Genomic DNA, 20,740 nt, shown 5'->3' with positions numbered 1-20,740 from the left:
CAAATTGCGTCAGTGAGAACAATAACATTTCTGACAGTCTGACAGATAATTTGACTTCACATTATGATATATATATATCCCCTGTTTGATTCCTTAAAATATCGGTAATAGCTGCATAATATTAGTATAACCTGTTTCATGGATTCAGTCATTTGATCCAAAGCAAAGCTACTCTAATGTGTCAATTTATTTTATTCTACAAAAAAAAGGATCAGAAAAACTTTCATGCCGACTGCTTAAAGGAATTCAAATGCCATGAATCCTACTCCAATCAGAAAGTTATTGTTGAATCTGTTCAGATATTCATGCCACTAAAAAATGCAAATAAGGGCTATTTATACACTGTATACATCATATTTGTACATTACTTTGACAGTGCTTGCATTTTAAGTAAATAATAAAACAAGAAGGATATACAGCAGCCTTTCAGTTTTAGTCTGTAGACACAGAATAAAGAGGTGCTGAGCACATGTCACATCCCTGAGACCAAATCCAAATATAGCCAACTATTAATAGAATATCCAGACTGGCCTTCACATGTTCTCTGCTCTGACAACAGCACACTCCTCTGTGAAGTGGCTGTGAAGAAGCCTTCTACACTGTTTGATTGTACTGTAGACGCAAACAGGTGAGTTTACTGAGAAAAAGAACTGGCAAAAGAAGAGGCTGTTGTGTGGTCTGTAGGTCTGTATGCTCTTATGAACACTCAAATACATTTAGAGTTTTCCATGAGTCAGAATTTCTCTGTGGTTTGTTGTGGTAAGCTGGTTCAGTCATGTGTGCATGTTAGTGCATAGTGCGTAGTGTAGCGCCTTCCCTCAGGTTCCATGGTTAACACTGTTAGCTCTGTCAATCCTGTTGCCGTTGTTTAGCGCAGTTTATGGAGTTAGCACTGTTAGCTGCTAGCTGTCCATGTTAAGAACCATGTCAAGACAACTCAAACACTATGAATTTCCCATAAAGCCCCTTTAAGTTGAATAGACCTTTTTCACAGCACATGTGTTTGACATTTGAATCATAGGTATCACAAATAGCATGCTGCTTGCTGAATTACACTGTATAATATCTGGGATTGAGCCATTATTAATGTATTAGTTATTATTATTATTATTAGCTCCACCTGTGCTTTTCCTACTATGACAAGACAGAATGTCTGCTGTAAAAATGGTCCAAGAGTCTGATGTATACATACATTTCAAAACTAGAGACACAAAAACACAATTAAAACAGACAAAAAAAAAACAAAAAAACAAGAATTTGCAAGTCTACAAAATCGGGATGGCCATACACTTGGTGCCACACCATTGTTCCAGTGGCCCAAAATTCTGAAACCACATTAGTCTGAAAAATGTCCCATTGGACCAAAAGCCCATTTCTCAAACACTTCATTACCCAAAAAAACACAAAGGCTCTGAAGACCCTTTTTTCTGAACATACATACTATGTACAGTTAAGTTCGGTTTTCCTGTTGTGTTTCAGCCACCAATCCTTGGGTTTTTTACTGACCCTTCACAGTGTCTCTCGGTGGTGTTTCCAAGCTGTGTTGGAGCCTGCAGACCCTGGTGTTTTCACCAACCCATCCCTGCTTTTCCAGTGACTTTTGTGTCACCAAATGTTGGTGTTTTAAGCCAAAACATTATCTTTTTTGAATGATAACCAAGCAGTTTTGTGCCTAAAGCTAACCACACATGCATCAAAGTGTTGTTGACAAATATGCCAAAAAGATTCTGGCACTGGGTTGTCTACCTGCAGGTAGTGTGTATTGTTGGAGACATGGGACTTCAGAGCAATGATGGTTTGTTTTTGAGATAACAGGCTGTCAAAGAGATGGTTTTCAGTCCAGAGGGACATTTGAACCCAGTGAATGTGAGCCCAGTGGAAACAATATACAACTTGATGGGTATTTTCCCTATTGTATTGTAAAAGAAGCATGCAGCTTGTGTTCTTGATAATATGATTTTAATCAAATTTAACTTGGCTGCTTTGACTAGTTTCCCTCCATGGCACTAATAGATATAAATGTAAAATGCAAGCACTTTGAGTGTGGGGGTAATATTTTTAAAGGGGGGCACAAGACCTAACACTAGCTCAGATATTTGACATTCAGTGGCTGGAGTCAGTGAGCTGATTCACTGAAGCGTCTCTGTCCTTCTCTCTACACTTAATGGAGTGGTACTTTATTTCTGTTCTGTTGCTTGTGAACAGCCATATTGTGTTTTAACGTGTCCTGACTTTGTTCTTCTGATTAGCATGGGGGACTTTCAGAACCTTGAGCAGGACTTCTACCAGACAGGATATTACATAGATGACCAGGGTAACACTGTGTCCTACTATGATACCTACAATTCCTCAAACCCTGCTTATTATGACACGTAAGTATTCAGACTTTTGAGGATATCCTTATATTTGCCCCTCACCATCTCCTTCAAATCAAGATAAGCATCTCATTATCTGGAAAACAATATCACTAGAACCCATAATGTGTTTTAAAGCTAAAGGTAAAGGTGCACACATGTGTGCATGTGGGTGGTGCAATACACATTGCAGCCAAAGGTTTCATACTTTTCTATTGCTCAACAGATGGCTGTAACACATTTAGGAACACACTTTATATGTCGACAAAGAAGACTGCAAGATCCAACATGTTTGTAGAACTCAAAGATTTGTTTTGTGACAAACACTGAATGTAAACAGAAATGCAAAAGGGCACCTTTAAAACTAGAATTACTGCCCCATGGCTTTACGCCTCCGCCAGCCAGTCTAGTTGCAGTTGACATCCATGTCTGTCTAGACTGACATAGGAAATGAAGAGAAATTTAAGGCATAAAGTGTATTTTTGGGCAAAACGTAGATGCTTCACACACAATTTCAACCCAGCAGCACAGAAGATCTATATAATTATTACAGTTTCAAGTTGCACACCCAAGATTAGTGTCACCAATTCAGCATCTGACCAAATGCCTCCCCTCCTGATCCTGAGATATGATGTTGAATAATGGACGGAAGAGTACTTTTGCAGAACATTATGATGTCACAGTGAGGCTGACCTTTGACCTTTTAAATAGAAAATGTCACAAATTTATCATTTTATCCTATTAAACATTTGTGGTCAATTTTGTCATTAATTAACATATGAATTCTTGAGTTATGGCCAAAAAGGTGTTTGCGAGGACCACCAAAATTTTAATCAATTAATCTCTGAGTCCAAGCGGATTTTTGTGCCATATTTGAAGAAATTCCCTCCAGGCATTCCAGAGATACTGCATTCAAGAGAATGGGAGGGAAATGAGGTCACAGTAATATTGACCTTCGACCACCAAAGTCTAATCAGTTTATTTTTTAATCTAAGTGGATGTTGGTGCCAAATTTGAAGAAATTCCCTCTAGGCATTCCTGAGATATTGTGGTCACGAGAATGCGACAGAGGTAGGGTCACACTGAACTTGATCTTTGATTTTTGACCACCAAAGTCTAATCAGTTTATTTTTTAATCTAAGTGGATGTTGGTGCCAAATTTGAAGAAATTCCCCTCAGACATTTCTGAGATATAGCAGTCACAAAAATGGGAAGAATGTGAGATCACAGTAACATTGACCTTTTTCCGCCAAAATCTAATGAGTTTATTTTTGAATCCAAGACATTTGTGTCAAATTTGAAGAAATTCCCTCAAGGCGTTTCTGAGATATCATGTTCACAAGAATGACTGATGGATGAACAGATGGACAACCTGTAAACATAATGCCTCAGGTCACAGGGTTGCTCGTTGTTGCTCTGAAGGTGCAGGGGACTTTTCTCACCATCTGGATGAAAAAATATTCATTCTGCAGTTTTTGCAGTTGTTTCCTAATTTATACAAAGAAGGTAGCTTGAAATGACAGATCTCCTTTCTTTTTAAAAATCAAATTAAATTTACGACTGTTACTTTTAACCCATTGAGGACATCTTGGATGTTGCTGGACAGATTCTGTACATTCTGGCGTGGCAGGTTTTGTAAAAGCATGATCTCCAAATACTCAACTTTTTACACCAAACAAATCCTAATATAACATTACTGATTACGCTTTCTGTGAGAGTTTAAACACCTTTTCTTGCAACTGTTGTTTTCAGTGGAGCACAGGGTTTTGTGCCGGGTGCTCTGGATCCTTCCATGGAGCAGCAGTACACTGAACAGTTCTACCAACCTGTGGGAAGCACAGGAACAGATTCTCTTGAAGAGGAACCAAGCCTTCTTGAGGGTAAAAAGAATCTGCATTTGCACAAAATGTTTTTCTTTGGGTCATTAAAACTATCCATGTTGTATTAGGTGAACTCTAGCTAGCAATGGCCCATTCATATAGACGTTAGCTGTGTTGTTGAGTCAAGAAAACAGCTGAGGAACTCATCACTGAGCAACAACCCTGTATTCAAACTCCAAATAAAAGCCACTTGGCACTTCATACTAACAGTCCTTTAGAGTTACCTCCTTTTTGTTTATTGTCTAGAACTCGGCATCAATTTTGATCACATCTGGCAGAAGACCCTGACGGTGCTGAACCCTTTGAAGCCTGCAGATGGCAGCATTATGAACGAGACTGATCTAACAGGTCCTATCCTCTTCTGCATTGCACTGGGCATCACTTTAATGATGGTGAGCTACTGCTACTGTCTGTTTCAACCAAATATGTGACCATTACTAGGAACCCTATTTGGCATTCACTGCTGTATGTCACGTACAGTTGTAAGACATAACCAATTCCTGTCTGCTTCTTTACCCCCATATATTCAGGCAGGTAAAGCCCACTTTGGTTATGTGTATGGGATCAGTGCTACAGCCTGTATTGGGATGTACATTCTGCTGAGTCTGATGAGCTCTGTGGCAGTGTCTTATGGCTGTGTGGCCAGTGTCCTGGGCTACTGCCTCCTGCCTATGGTGGTCCTCTCTGCATTTGCTGTCTTCTACTCTTTGCAGTAAGTCCATTCTGTGTTCGTTTGTTATTATACTCTTTCTATTTGTCACTTGATGGAAATTGAAACTCAAAAGATCCTGAGCATGAAAGGGAGAAGTAAAATGGGTTGGTGGAATCAGGAATCCCAGCTGTAAGGCTACTTGTTGCCCAGCAAAACTGCTGAAGTGCTCTCGCGCAAGGCACTTAAAGTATCATTAAGGTTCTTCGAAAGGTATGCAGCCCAGAGATCACACCTCTAAGTTCTGTTAACATATACAAAATAGGTTAGATATGGGCTTTTGAAGGGCGCTCCTTGTGTGTGCTACATGTTATATTTCACTTTCTCTCACCTTTAGCGGTACATGTTGCTGAGCTCGGTGAGCTCAGTGATTGGATGTTTCTTACTGAAATGTGTTAGCTGCCATCATAGTTAACTTCTATCTTAAAATTCCTATGTACACAGGCTTGTACCAAACAGACATTTTCTAACATAGTTATTAATATTTTGCCTGGGAACCAGATAAATCTGTAAGTTCATGCTTTATTTTCTCTGGCAGATAGGTCTCCTACCAATTTAAACAGATTTCTGGTCAACCTGGCCCGCCTCAGGTTAATCACAATTGATTATTAAATATGGGGAATGTTTCAGACGATGACTGGCAACTTGCAGAGCCTTCCGGCTTTACAAAAAAGACATGATAACATCATTTTTGGCTCACACACCTTCATCCCAGGGACACTACAACACTTGTTTACATTTGTGCATCGCTCAGTGCTATGTCACCTTTCGTTGCTCTGATTGGCTGTAGGTCTAACCAATTGCATCCAGAGGCATTCTGATCTACAGCCATTGATGATGCCCCTTTGAAACTGAAAACAAATGTAGAAGTTCCAGACTAACTTTCATTTGCATTGTGGTCTAGCAATGTCAGGCAAGCTCCAGTTGTGAATCATGTAAAATTGTTTAAAAACTGAATGGGACTTTAACTTCCTCCTAAACTAGCTGCTAGGGCTGGGCGATATGACGAATGTTGTCATGATAAAAAAAATAATAATATCAGTCAATATCGATACAAAAAAGTCAAAATCAATATTTCTTTTAAGTTTAAAGGCACATTTTTGCTTCTGATTGAAATTCTGAGATTCTGGACTGTTAATTATGGTTTAAACTTTAATTTATTGTCAAAATATGAAAAACATTTACCAAACAGTAGAACATTTCACAAATCTGAAATTATGCCATTTTTAATCAAAATAATGTCAATACATAAGAAAATTACTAGACAAAGTCTTTGTGCAAACTGTTTAAAACACTGACAAGCTGAAAATTTAAACAGAATAAATAGACAAAACAGTTTCTTTCATATTTTATGTACAAGTTTTACCCCCAGAGTGAGTAATTTGTGCCGTTTTTCAATCAAAATAATAACAGAAGACGGACTTTGATGATGCCGTGAGGTAATGTGTGGTCATTTATTGCTGATGAAAATCTATCTGACGTGACTGTGGCAGAAGTCATGTTTACGGATGAGAAAATGCATGAAAGTTGTATTCACGTTACCTTTAGCCATGTTATATCATGTCATTCTAATGAAATAGCCAGGTTAGTTAGTCACAGTAACTTGCTAACTTACCATTAGCATTAGATGAGTCAACAACCCATACAGCTACTGAAGCTAACGCTATGTGGCGAATTCAATCTCGAGGTAGTGCTGGTCTACATGATCTAAACAATCATACTAAAATTAACTTCATGACAGTGTGGCATGTTGTTAATGGCTTGTCCCATTTTCTTCTTCTACTATTGCTAACTTCAGGCTGCTCCTTCTTCTCCTTCTGGTTAATGGCAGTTGTGCATGGCATTAGTTCAGGCAGGACACGATGTCAAGCTCAGCTCTCATCCCAGCTACTTCAGTTGATCTCAAGCAGCCCAATCAATTAATAGATCAGATGACTGATGGAAGTGAGTCAGCTGATAGATCACATGATTCCTTTCTGTGCAACCAATTGGCAAACATCATTCAAGGCATCCTATCTAAACTTTGGCAATGGCCTGCCTACTGTTGCGGCTTCCTCTGCAAGCTGCTTTGCAACCCGCTTCCACCCCAGCTCCTCCTTGTCATGCTGTGTCTGACTTATCAGTGTCATTTCTGTTCGTCATTGATGCTGGCTCTGTTCTGTTCCCAGGGGGTCTTTGCTGCTGCTCTCCCTGCTTTTCATTTAGGCACATAGAAGGGCAGAGAGGTGTGCTCTCTCTGCCTTGGGCTTTCCATGTAGGTGCATGGAAGGACGGAGAGAGCACACGTGTGAAAGGCAGACAGAGAGACCCCAGAAGAGAGCCATACTGCCAAATATAATACTGCAAATGGAAATAAAGTTTTCTTTGACCAATGTGGTCATGACTGAACTGGCATTTAAGGTGCATTACTGCCCCCTCTGTGGGCTGTAGGTGGTTTAATTACATAAAGGATTTATCGAATATTTATTATCTCTATCAAGGATACTTATAAGGAGATAATTATCGTTATTGTTTTATCGCTCAGCCCTACTAGCTACTCCCACACTCCCAAAGCTCCTGACACTGATACCACCATTCAACAATCAGCCACCAAGTTTGTCACCAGTGCCAGCAAAATAGTCAGTGGACGAATGAACATGTTAATGCTCAGTTTTTGGTCAAACCGACAAAGAAAACAGTCAGGTGAAACTAACATGCAGAGTTCAGGTCAGGTTGACTCCCTGGTTAAAGTAATTTGATTCCTTCTTTGTGTTTTGACAGAGGTGTCCTGGGTACAGTTCTGGCCTTGTTAGCAGTTTGTTGGTGTAGTCTCTCTGCCTCCAAGATCTTCATCTCCACCCTGGCTATGGAGGGCCAGCAGCTGCTGGTGGCTTACCCATGTGCCCTACTCTATGGGATCTTTGCACTGCTCACTGTATTCTAATTATCACCAGATTATACACAGAAGGGAATAATTATTAATTAAGCAACAGTCTTTTTTATTTCTGCCAAATAAGGTTGAAGGGAGATTATGTTTTCAGCCCTGTCTATTTGTCTGCTGGGGAAAGCGCTCAATGGGATTTGAAGGGAAACTGGGATTTTGTTGGATGACTGCATATTACAGAGCTTGAGCTCCAGATTGGATGGTTTTATTTCATCTGTGTTCTATTTCAATTTTGTTTATTTTATAATGTAGCTATATGTAATATTTCTACATGGTAAATATTTGACTAAGAGAGTGTCCTTTGAACTAAAATAATGCCTTAATGCCTTGTATGTGATTTATTCTGTCCTCAAAGATTTGAATAAATAAATATGTATTTAATAAGTTTATCTGATGTTAACTGGTGTCATTTTGTGGGATTCTGTGATTGCCCCTCTAAATTCTATAAACAGCTTTTAATTATTGTTCCCTAGCCCGAATCATGCTACCATTACAATTTGTAAATGCACACTCATTTAGAAACAGTGACAGAGTGCCAGTCAAAACCAACATAACCCAGAGACATATTTTGTCTATCTAGCAGTCCAACAACTCATGAGGACCAATAACATCAAACTAAGAAGAGAAAAGGTAAAAGTTAAAGTTCTTGGCTCACCAACTAGGTAATTAGGCTGTTCCCCTGCACTGCTTGTACGTTTTCTTACGAAAATTAATCCACCAAAATGCATACAAATCTCACTTAAAGGAGCTATATGTAAGAAATCTAAAGCAAATAGTCGTAAAATCCTCCTAATATGTCACAGAGACTAAGGAATAATGTTCATATAACACACTGATTTCATGGACAACAATAGGACAGCCAGAATATTCGCAAATCATTTTTATGTTTTGAATTTGTGTTTTGGCCTGTTGCGCTACCCACCACGGTCTACCAGTCACGCAGTCAGTAGAGTCTCAGCATCCGGGTTGCCAATTATGACTGAGCTACAATGTCTGACGGTGCAACTAAACCCAAACGACCTCATTATGATTCCCAAAAACATCAAGACAAAACTCAAGGCAAAGCGAGGGTCTATATAGGAGATGCTTTTGAACAGTGGAGACGGTTGAAAGCGGAGAAGAATTTGAAATTGGACGTCGAAGTGGTTACTCTTCTCCTCGACAGATAAGCTTTAGCCAAAGTTGGCTAACTAGCATCATAGCTAGATGGGGATGGACATTTCGAATACTTTCAACTGTTATTCGATCATACATTGTAGCCCATGTGCAGGTGGGTCATCGACCTGACTGATTTTTTTGAGAAACAAATGTTAGCAGCATGGTAAGCAGCATTAGCAGTGTCCCAGTACATAGCATTAGCAGCCGGCTCCTCCTCAGCTGTATCCCGGCAGCAGTGTTAGCAGCAGAGAAGCCGGACTTGCTCAAACAGGGGGCGAACACGACTCACAGCAGTATTTTGAATTTGAGTGCAGTAACCGTTTTGGCCACATTCTTACATACGGCGCCTTTAATGATGAGCCAGTAATTTGTGCATAATCTTCATAATTTGGAAGGCTGTGATCATGTGACCAATGTGCTAATGGCAGTAAAGAATAAAGTGTGAAGCAGTCTTGGATCTGGTCGTGGATGGGTCACAAAACATAGGACTTTCCCCATGAGACTGGCATTTAGAACTGGATTTTGGGTAAACTTTGAGTCATTTTAAGGTACATCATCATCATGTTTCCAACCACAGTAATTACTTGCCTAAACCTAACCTCCATAACTTTACGCTAAGTACATAATGTCATTTGTGGGTCGCTTATTTGATGGATATCATGCAAACTGCTGTATGAGGATATGTTGAGTTAATTAGTCTTACCTACGTACCTCACATGTCTGCGCTCTAGGCACTTAGTATTTTTGATGGAGTGCTCTGAACTACTTTGGTTAATAAAAACATCCACTCAGAGCATAAAAGTGTGCCATGTCATCTCCACTTTTCCCCACCATTGTCTAATTGGATGATATGAGAGGCGAGCCTTCTGTTGTGGTTATGACAACAAGTTTACAGTTGGTAAACAATGACGGAGAAAGTGGTGGTGCTCAGTTCAACTGTTCGGCAGGACCATTTTTGTTATGCTAGGCCCAATATGGAGACACGGCAGGTTGTCTAACTGCCCCCAAGTCATCCTAAAATATGTCTGGAAATGGCCATCATGGAGGTGAAGTTTCTGGACCAACTGGTGGTACTTCCCATGATCCACTCACTTTTTCAGGGTCTCATGTACCCACACAGATCAATCAATCAAACAGTTTGCTGACAGCCTCTCACCCTCAACCAGAGATATAGCAAGTACCCTCTGACTGTTCATTTTAGGAACTAGTTACTAATTACTGTGAAAATTAAAAATAAAATAATAATAATAAATACACGGTAGATTGGTTACACAGGAAGGTTATGGTGGGGGGGGGGGAGTTGTCTGGCAACAACAAAGCACGTTTTCTTCTGGTGACTGGGCTGCCCACAGTTGATCCTGTGTCCATTGGCAGTGTTTCAAATCCGGCTCCAAACTGGTTTTACATCAGCAGGTCAGTATTTTGCCCCATGAAACTGAAAAACAGGCTGTATTTTGATGTTTCCCATTTAGACAGATATAATTTGATAAATGTCCACAGTGTAAAGACACCCCACTGCTGGATATATATGGGGGTGTGATAGAAATCTTTTTTGCTTTCTGTTTTGAGAATTCTCAGTTTAATGTCATACAGTGTTTTCATGGTCATCAACTCATGATGGTCCTTTGTCGCTCCATTCCCTGTCATTACAGTAGAGGGAGCCATAACATCAGGTTTGCAGTGTTGAACTTTTCTCACTGGCTGACTGAGGATACAATACTCCTCAGTCCTACGTTTACTAGAATCATGACACTGAGAAAGTTGACGTAAATTTGACAGAAACTTTGTTCCATTTCTTGTCCTTTAAAGCCAACACAGTACTTTGTCACTGTGTTTAACGCAGAAGCGCTGCTGTATCAGTTGTGTGTGTGCGTGTGTGTGTGTGTGTGTGTGAATGTGAACCAAGGAGGATGTCGACAGTCACAGTTTACAGAGCTGTGGAGCTTTCAGAGGAAGAAAAGGAACTCATTTCTCACACAGCCTCCATGATGTATGGGGGTCTGAGCGGACTGTGACAACCGCAGAGTCAGTGATGTTCTGCAGACAACTTTCTTTAAGAGCATGGAGAGCGGGCGGGGGAGGGAGAGGGGGGGCACGGACGTCCACACAATTCGCAGTGATATTAACAATGGGTAACTTCTAAAGGTCCTGGTCCAATCAGGCAGGTGGATCCAGTCCCTCAGGTGCTGCTCGAGCTAACAGGGTCGAATACCAAGGCCATGATCTCTCTCTGCTCTGTGTTTCTGCTCTGTGTGAGAGACTGTGGTGGCACCAAGACTGAGCTCCATCACAGAAACATCACAACACTGCTCACTGCTGTTATACTGAAGAATGGTAACAGTGTTGTTTTGATCATTTCAAGCCGCACTAAACAGACTGTTACTGAAAAAATGAAACATCAGTCCTTAATTTACCCCTAGCAGCACAACAAACACCTTAACTGAAATCAGGTTGTTTGGTTTGATACAGTAGCTAGAGACCCCTTGATCTGACTGATTGAAGACAAACCTTGGTTGGTCAAAGTTATTTGAAAGAGAAAATAATGCTAAGCAGTAAAATGTTTTTTCAAACAGAATCTGTGTAAACACTCATCACAGTTTGCAGACCCACTTCCTGCTTTAACTTTTACCCTCCTACAGTTGTGGGCACACAGTTTTCCTGTACAGTGAGGGATCACTAGCAACATGTCAGATGTGATGTCCTCCCACAACACACTCTCACTCCGACCTCTTCTCATATCGATCTTTGGTCATGGACTTTCCATGTCGAGATTTGATGTGCAAGGTACCCTGGATACGTTGGTTGTTGATGTTCTGGGACGCTGTGTCAACTGTCTGTTTTCAAAATACACTGCTTTTACAGGAAATGTACAGTTTGCATACAGTCTCTTTCAAAATAAAAGTATTTAGTTGGTACAACACCACATATTGACATATTTTCCTTCAACAACAAACGCACATAGTTACATTTAGCCAACACACACATGTGGTTAGGTTTAAGAAAAAAGAACAGGGTTTGGCTTTACATTCATATGGGATGCGAACACCAGCCTCGTAGGTGAATGTCTTTGTTGTTGGACCCATCCATGTGCTCTCCCATACACCCTACTTGGACTTTCGCCCCCTTAACTTACTTTGTTGTCTGACCGCGTTTTCCCATGACACAGCCAGGCGCTGTTACTGAATAATGGTGACCGGCCGTGTGTCATGTCAATGTGAAAAGACAGCTGTTTTTCGTCGGTGTCTGACGCCAGAAGTTACTGCCCAAGCACCGGTATTCAATGACAGGAGGGAGACCGGGTGCAAAACGTGTTGCTGCCCACCAATGTCATTAGATGCTGATATCTGGTTGCATTTAGGTTGCAGCATTGGGTGACCAAAATTCTACATTAAGATGTGGAATACCATCATCAATTTGATGAAGAATACTGATGACAAATTATTATTTTTTGTTTGTTTTAAGTTGAGTTGAGTTGTGTCTTCCAAACTTCTCAGGCCAACGCCACATAGAATAACAACTTTAAGCTGGAAAGTATGGAGAGCAAAACCAGATTCAGCAAAATGTCATAATGTTAACCTCTACACAATATGAAATTCTAATGCCATTAGACACTTAATTCATCATTATCGTGATTTTCATTCCAACCAAAATTTAACATCTGTCTAACACAAGACATAAGAGTCCTTAAGAGTCCTTCTTTCTGATGTTAAACTGACATCCAGTGACATCTTTATCTATAAAATCAAAGAAATTATCTGTCTTATTTATATTTCCATGTTTTTTTAGATGAAGGGAATTAGCACAGACTACAGCTAAAAACTCAGATTTTAAGCTTTATTTGGATTTAAGGGTTGCAGGGATTTAAAAGAAATACAGCTGCCGTACCTGGCTTTTGTCCTGCTACTCCTGAGTCTCCTTGTCTGTCTTGCTCGCTGCACACTGCAGGACGCAGTCCTGTCTCTGTCCTGAGCAGTGGTGATCCTATACTCTGGAGGGCCCCAGGCAAAGAAGCCCATTGAGGCCCTGCAGCACCCCTTTTTCTCCTCTTCTTGTTTTTTCTTTCATTTGTGACCACAAAAGGAAACACCCAACATATGACGGTCACAGGTAGCTAGCTGACTTTCCCAACTGACAGTATCCCGCTGTAATACAGTAACTAGAACGGGCCACACTTACGCCCAATCCCAATACCCCCCTTGCCCACTACCCCTTGGCCCTCAAAATGAAGCAACACGGGTAGGGGTTGTAACTATTTTAAACAGGAAGCTGCCATCTACATTTCCAAAAGGCATCTACAATGGAGTCTCATTCATCCTACTGATCGCGTTTGCCGCATTCATCATGCTTCGTTTGATGAACGACAGACGACAGGGGACTTCTGCTAGCTAGCTAACCAGCTAACATCACAAGGCAGCGTAGTTATATTAGCTGGCGTGTTATCATAATGTGAAATATCCGACAATTTTGCAGAACAGGACAGATGACAGACGCCAGATAGTGCGAGCTAGCTAGCTAGCTAACAAGCAACCTGACAACAGTAATGTTAGCTATGTATGAACTTTTTTCCCCGTCTCTTGCTCGGTGGTAGCCACAGCATCTGAAATCCCTCGCTCCTAAGGGCTAGTTTCATACCCACTACCCCTCGTTATGCCCCCTACCCCTACACGCAAAAAGGAATTGGGACATCACTACCCCTCGCGGGAATGCGCAAATGTAGGGGTAGGGCTAAGGGGGGTATTGAGATGGGCCCTTATCCTTCTTTATCACCAACATGAAACAAGTTACGTTCCAGTTCCTGTGCCTAATTTTGAACAGAAGAGCGTTTTGACTAAAAATATATAGGTTCAGAACCTAAAAAAGTTGGTTCACAGCATGAACCAAAAAACAGCAGATTCTCCTTGACCTGCAGTGCAAACTGTGATGACATCAGAGGACATGTCATATTCTACAGGTTGGAGAGTGAGAGAGTGAGAGACTGTCAGAAAAAAGAGCATTTCATGGCTCTCATTAATAATGTAGTTGGTCCATGCTTGATTTTTGAGTAAAAACAAACATGTAATAACAAAGTTTGCAGTTTATCAATGTAATCCATGATTTTGGTTTTACTGTTTTCTTCCGTTACGCATTGTTAACATTGATTCCATACCCTTGATTGAAATGGTTCTGCTCAAAACTGGTGAAAACACAGGCTGATTCACTATAGCACCCAGGTTACAAGAATCCTGAACAAAACTGGTTTAAGAACCAGAGCTAATGTGGTGGAAAGGGGGTATAATGTTTTTTTTGTGGTGTGCCTTGGTGGGAGGTTTAAAGGGGTTTATAGTCATCATTGCAAAAATAAGTGGCCATTGGGGGCTGCTCCTCCACCATTTGCCTGGTTTGCCTCTCCTGACAGTGTACCTCTGGTCCTCAGTCATGACCATTTTTTTTATAGCAGTGGTTCCCAACTGGTCCAGTCAGTGGATCCAGATTTCTCCTTAGTCGCTAGTTCAACATCCACACAGTTTAATACATGCAGCGTCATACATGCCTTTGATCATGTCGTAGAGCTAGTTTTATGTCTCCGTCAAGTAGCTACTGGTTACTCACTCACTCTACAGCAGGAAATGGCATTTCAGAATGAAAACTTGATTCTGGAAATTCACTGTACTTAAAAATAAAGTGTTTTTTTTTTCCCAAACACCACATTCACGAGTCACTTGTGGTCCAATACAGTGGACCCACAACCCACTTCTGGACCGTGACCCACCAGTTTGGAATCACTACTTTAAAGAGTAACGTTTACCATGTTCACCATCTTAGTGCAATACTGTTTATGTGTAAGTATGTATTTTTATGTTTTTTATGGTGTATGCTTTTGATTTCCTCTGGATTATTATTGTAAGGCAGCAACAGCTACTGAGTCCAAGAAGAATTTCCCTATGGGGACAATAAAGTATATCGTATCACATTGCATCATATCGTATCGTATCATATCGTATCGTATCGTACCGTATCATATCGTATTGTATCGTATTAGTGTACTAACTTGCTAAACTTTGCAAATTATCATTACAAATAGAGTGCAAGTTAAGGTGAAAAGATGAGTTTTAAGATTGGATTTAAAGGCCTCAACAGAGTGAGCAAAGGAACAAAATGTCACCTTAAGAGACCACACAGCAATGCAGGACAGTGATTCGTAGTATGGCAGTCCTGGATCTGTGCCACTGCTACACTCTGACTTTTCTTGGATCATCATTAGAGCATAGCTGTGGCACCAAATCTAATTTCACAGCTTTAAAAGTTTAATCCAAACAGTTTTGGTAACAGCTGTGAACTTAAGTGAGCCTACATGCTGAAGTACTTCACAGACTATTTCCTTATCCACAACTTTAAAAGTGAACCTCCTTACAGGCTGTAACCCTTTGATGACTTTAACCTATAACTTGACCCTGTGTAACCTGAACCACAACATAACCCTTTAATTGGTTAATTCTGCTTAAGGCCTTGTAACAGGAAAACATGCAACATGCTTTATTCCACATCCACAGAGTGACTCAGAGGAAAGAGAACAGTTAGCTGAAGCAATAGCATAAACAACAGCCAAAGAGTGTGTTTATATTAGTGAGAATACAGGGAGAATATATGTGAGGGAACATGTGTGCATGTTTGACAGAAAGAGGAGGGAAAGGGAAGGACAGTCCCACGGTGGGATTGTGAGGAGCAGGCCCACTCTTTCTTCTCCTGACTGTTTGGACTGGTTAAAGCAAACAAATCCCTCTGGCCAAGCGGTAGGCTGAAGACAAGCGCTCCCTGGGCCCCGCGTAACTCTCCTGCTACTTTACACTAAACTCTTCCAGATGATTGATGGGCTCTCTCCTCTCAGAGACTCGCTCCTGCTCACCTTTCATTCACCAGAGCACAGGCAGATGGGGATCTCCGCTCGGTGCACTGCGATCCATCATTAGTGGTGCAATCTACAGGACATATGACCGATTCAGTCGACAATCAGCCACAGCTGAGACCCACTTAATAAACGTCTATACCCTGCAGCAGTTTTATAAAGAGTTCATGTTTCATTTGCGAGGATGCAATATGGATCAGTTAGGCTTGGAATAAGTTGACTTCCTGCATCTGAAGTCTGCTGTCTTAATGCTGAGATGAGCCTTGAGGGTTTTCTAGAGGGTTGCATCAGTGTACAGGCTTAAGTCATGGAAAAAACAACAAAGTGAGTATTTCAGCCCAGCAGTGGGGCTGAAAATATAAAGTCTGCACTTTTACTTCACTTTAATGACCACATACTCACAGCTGTAGCTACCATTGAGGACACTGAGGTCATGTCCTTTGTAATTTGGTGTAAGTTCTGGCGTAAAGTGGGGAGTTTAAATCACACAGACAAAGATGCGCATATGGTGATAATTTTATGCACTGATACCAGTAACATGGCGGTGAAATACTGGTTTCAGCCAATTAGACTACAGCAGTGTGTGATGATCCTAAATCATTATATCAATGTTCAAAATTGCAAGTGAGAACAGAGAGTATGTTAAGTTGGCTGTAAAGTCACTAAACCCACCAGATATGTACCTACAGAATGTGACGGAACTATTAAAAGCTACAATAACATCATCAGTCAGCGTATGCACCTTTTTAAAGGGGTCCTTTCATGCTTTCCTAATTTTCTAATATTACAGTTATCCCCAAAACAAAGACTCGTTACATCCCTACTTTGTTGTCAACTCACTACTGACATGAAAACCAACAATCAGTCACGCCTCTGGATTTATTTTCATAATCATTATGCATGCAAACATGACAAGAACATTGTTGTTCCACCTAGTGGTACTATGACTCCTTTCTCTGTGAAAAACATGTCCTCAAATCCCTTGAAACAGCTACTGCAATCTCTAGCACAACAACATTAAGTTTGGGGGGCCCATTAGCTCACCCAGTAGAGCATGTGCCCCACATACAAAGGCCCTGTCCTTGCCTCAGCGATTGCAGGTTCATTTCCAACCTACAGCCCTTTGCTGCACGTCATCCTCCTTCTCTCTCCTCCTTTAATGATAAAACAACTGTCCTATCAATTAAAGGCAAAAAGCCCTAAAAAATCTTTTTATTTTTTTATTTTTGTTGGAATCTTTCGTTTTTTGGATCAGATCACAGTAAAACCGATGACCCCATTTTAGGCTCATTGAATTGGCAAAGTTAAATCAGTTAAATCACAAATTAGGAACTGTGGAGGATTACCAACCAGGAAGACATAGCGAATTAAAGACATTCAAAATAAGAAGGTGGAAATGGATAGGTCACACTCTTAGAAAAGGCACTAAAATTCCCCAAGACATCAACCTACAAGGAAAAGCGCATTATAAAAAAATGTATGTATATATATATATATATATATATATATATATATATATACATATATATATCTACCAGGATGGCCCTTGACTTCCAGGTCGAATTGATATTTTAATGACATTAATATTAATTATAGGCCTCAAGTATATAGGCCTCTTGTTGCTCACAATATCTAATATGCTCATGATTTTGTTCTGTCGCCTTAATTATCTAATTCTGCTCTTACAATCTGCACCTGCGTGTCAAAGGGTGATTTGTAAACTGAGCAGCATTCAAATTTGTTCTCTGCTCGCTCAAGTATTTTTGTTGTCATTATACTTTCATATCAGTAAACCTCCATGTTAACTTGAGAACCTATACTGACTTGACCATGTGAAGAGAAATCATGTCTCTGTGTGCAAATCCAAACATGTACTTTATCACTCACCAATTCCTTCACTTCAAATCTCAGCTCTGTACTCATTACACAATAAAAAAGCCAAGGTAGGACAGCTTACAATAATTTGTTATAGACTTGGGGGAAGGTTGAAAAGTTCAGTGTGCTGGTCTAAGGGCACAGCAGCACATAACACATTTGGATGTGCAGAGGCTTGGGCCAAACTAAATACTCGAGCTGTTTTCCCTCAGCCTGCCGTAGGCTTGGTGCTGCTCCAGCCCGGCTAGGAAAGAAGATGAAAGATGCAGATAAAGAATTGGCACCTTGTTCCTGGTGAAAGTAGAAGATGTTGGAGTCATGACCTGTTAGTGCTTCAGATCATTCAATGAAAAACTCCACAGTGTACTGAAAACCTGAGAATTTAAAGAATAGGCTTGGATTTATTTCTTGTTTTTCTTATGTTGTATGTAAGTTGAGAGAGTTACTGGCTGCTGTAACCATTCCTCAATACCAACCATGAAGTGATCCCTAGCCTCTACAGTGTAAGAGATGGCGAGCAAAACCCAGTCTTTATATCATGAAATTCATTATAAATAAATTCATTATAAATGTACACATCGCATACGAGTGTTTATATATTATCACTGTATTAAGATGAACTTTAACAAAGTGCACCTAACCTTTAAGACCAAATGTAATACCATGATAATACAATAATACAACTTCAGGTTGAATCAATCATGTTTACACACGGACTTAGAAACTTTTGTTGGTCATTGACCCTGAAGGAACAGGTTTGATTTGTTGCGTTTTTACGTATCCGTCCAAAGCCATTAGAGTTGTTTGACCAAGAAGCAGTGAAGACAAGAATAACTGCCCTGTGGCTGTAGGCGTCCACCCACCAGTCAAGTTTCTCTTACAGTTTACATCCATGTCTTTGAAAACATGGATGCTTCACGCACATCTTTTCCCCTGCAGCAGAGAAGATCTATACAATCAGCACATGATTAGTGTCACCAATTCATTATCAAACCAAATGTCTCCACTTCTGTTCCTGAGCTATAATGTTGAGTCATGTCCAGAACAATATTATGATGTCACAGTGACGCTGCCCTGAGCTTTTGGATATAACTCACTTCCTGTCATCACTTTATGATTATATCATTTTAGACAGTTGAGTGAAGTTTTGTCATTAGTAGTGTAAGAATTCTTGAGCTATCACCAAAAATATGTTTTGTGAGGTCACACTGACCTTGAAGTTTGATGTTTGACCACCATATTTTTATCGCTGTATTCTCCAGTCCAAGTGCATGTTTGTGTCAAATTTGAAGAAATTCCCTGAAGGTGTTCTTGAAATATTGCATTCACAAGAATGAGACAGATGCAAGGTCAAAGTGACCTTGAGCTTTGACCACCAAAATCTAATTAGTTACTGACTCCAAATGAATGTTCGTGCCAAATTAGAAGAAATTCCCCCAAGGTGTTCTTAAAACATCACGTGGTGGACAAGGTCACAGTGACCTTGACCTCTGACCACCACATTCTAAGCAGTCCATTCCTGAGTCCAAGTGGAGCATTGTGACAAATTTGAGGAAATTTCTTTAAGGCCTTCTTGAGACAGTGCATTTACAAAATGGGATGGACACAAGATCACAGTGGACATTGAAATTTGACCACCGCAATCTAATCAGTTCAGCCTTGAGTCCCGGTAGATGTTTGTGATAAATTTGAAGAAATTCCCCTATGGTGTTCTTAAGATACTACATTAATTAGTAGGGATGGGTACCGATACCCGGTACCATGACGGCACTGGTGCCGACTTAAACGGTAGTAACCAGACCGGAAAGCAACGCAGATTTCGGTGCTTCATTTCGGTGCCACTGAATTTTCCATTACCGCCCCCTTACCTCTACTGCCGTGCTGGTGTTATGCAGAGTTTTGGATCCCTGCCGAGAAGTGCATCCAGCTCATTGGGCAGCCGTGGATGTGCGCTACACATGACGTCACATCAGTATATTTCACCTGCATCTGCACACAATAACCCTTGATTGGATTGAAGCGAATCTAAAATGCCTAAGGCGAAACGGTTAAAAGTTTGGCTGCACTTCACCTGAAAAGATGCAGACTTGGCTGCAACAAGTGCTCGAAGGCGATATTGTGCAAGGGAGGTAACACCTCGAATTTGATTAAGCATCTGACGATGCATGGCATTTTTTTAAAAGCCGAGCAATGCACCGTCTTTGATAGCCTGTGAGACCCCACGCCAAGCACATCCTCTGCCGCTATTGGAGTTAGCAGCATCCCCGGAGAAGAGAGTCCCACTCCCAGCCCTGCCAGTGTCGTTGACGCTACAGATGATGACAGCAGCCGTTCTTCTTCGGGTGAGTAACTTAATGTTGCTAATGTGTAATTTACGTCAAGTAAGTAACTTAATGTTGTTAAATTAATGTGCTAAATTTATGCATGTAGGGTGAACTAGCAAACACAAAATGCCTTAATAAAAAGGCACTGTTTTTGGACAAAGTTTGTATGTTTTCCATTCTTTAAGCACCGGTTCGGGCACCGGTTCGGGCACCGTTTAAGCACCGGCACCATTTCAAAAGTACCATTTTGGCACCAGTATCGGATAAAACCTAAACGATACCCAACCCTATTAATTAGAATGTGATACTAGACAAGGTCACAGTGACCTTTGCTTCCCGATGTTTGACCACCATAATTCTTATACATTCAATGATTCAAAGTGGATGTTTGTGCCAAATCTGGAGAAATCCCCTCAAAGTCTTCTGGAGAAAGTGCATTCACGAGAATTAGTCGGCTGTAGGGTCTCGCTGACCTTGACCTGTGACCACCAAAATCTAATCAGTTCATTCGCAATTAGGTTAAGGCTACAAAACTACTTGGTTAGGTTTAGAAACAAAGATCATGTTTTGGGTTAAAACAAATTTATTATGTAACTTTGTTAAACACCAATTATTTTTGGTTTCACATGGGACA

The 20,740-nt window shown here is 40.6% G+C and overlaps 1 protein-coding gene across 1 annotated transcript; it reads left to right on the top strand.

Moving 5' to 3' along the window:
• The first annotated feature begins 532 nt into the window (after positions 1–532).
• Positions 533–8,255, top strand: zgc:123321 (Protein YIPF5-like). The gene is made up of 6 exons (XM_049596330.1): positions 533–628; positions 2,250–2,372; positions 4,107–4,234; positions 4,481–4,626; positions 4,765–4,946; positions 7,704–8,255. The coding sequence occupies exons 2-6, from the start codon at positions 2,251–2,253 to the stop codon at positions 7,864–7,866; spliced, it is 741 nt and encodes a 246-aa protein (XP_049452287.1). The 5' UTR covers positions 533–628; position 2,250; the 3' UTR covers positions 7,867–8,255.
• Positions 8,256–20,740: the final 12,485 nt, after the last annotated feature.

This window comes from Epinephelus fuscoguttatus, linkage group LG14, assembly GCF_011397635.1.
Source record: "Epinephelus fuscoguttatus linkage group LG14, E.fuscoguttatus.final_Chr_v1".
Taxonomy (NCBI): Eukaryota; Metazoa; Chordata; class Actinopteri; order Perciformes; family Serranidae; genus Epinephelus; species Epinephelus fuscoguttatus.
Note: the sequence above shows the minus strand (reverse complement) of the source record. Positions and strands in the feature narration are given on the sequence as shown.

Bases quoted from the DNA above. Each gene is read 5' to 3' on its own strand.
- zgc:123321 (XM_049596330.1), top strand. From the start codon at position 2,251: ATGGGGGACTTTCAGAACCTTGAGCAGGACTTCTACCAGACAGGATAT. The intron at 2,373-4,106 runs GTAAGTATTCAG...TGTTGTTTTCAG, and splicing joins AACCCTGCTTATTATGACAC to TGGAGCACAGGGTTTTGTGC. The intron at 4,627-4,764 runs GTGAGCTACTGC...CCATATATTCAG, and splicing joins TGGGCATCACTTTAATGATG to GCAGGTAAAGCCCACTTTGG.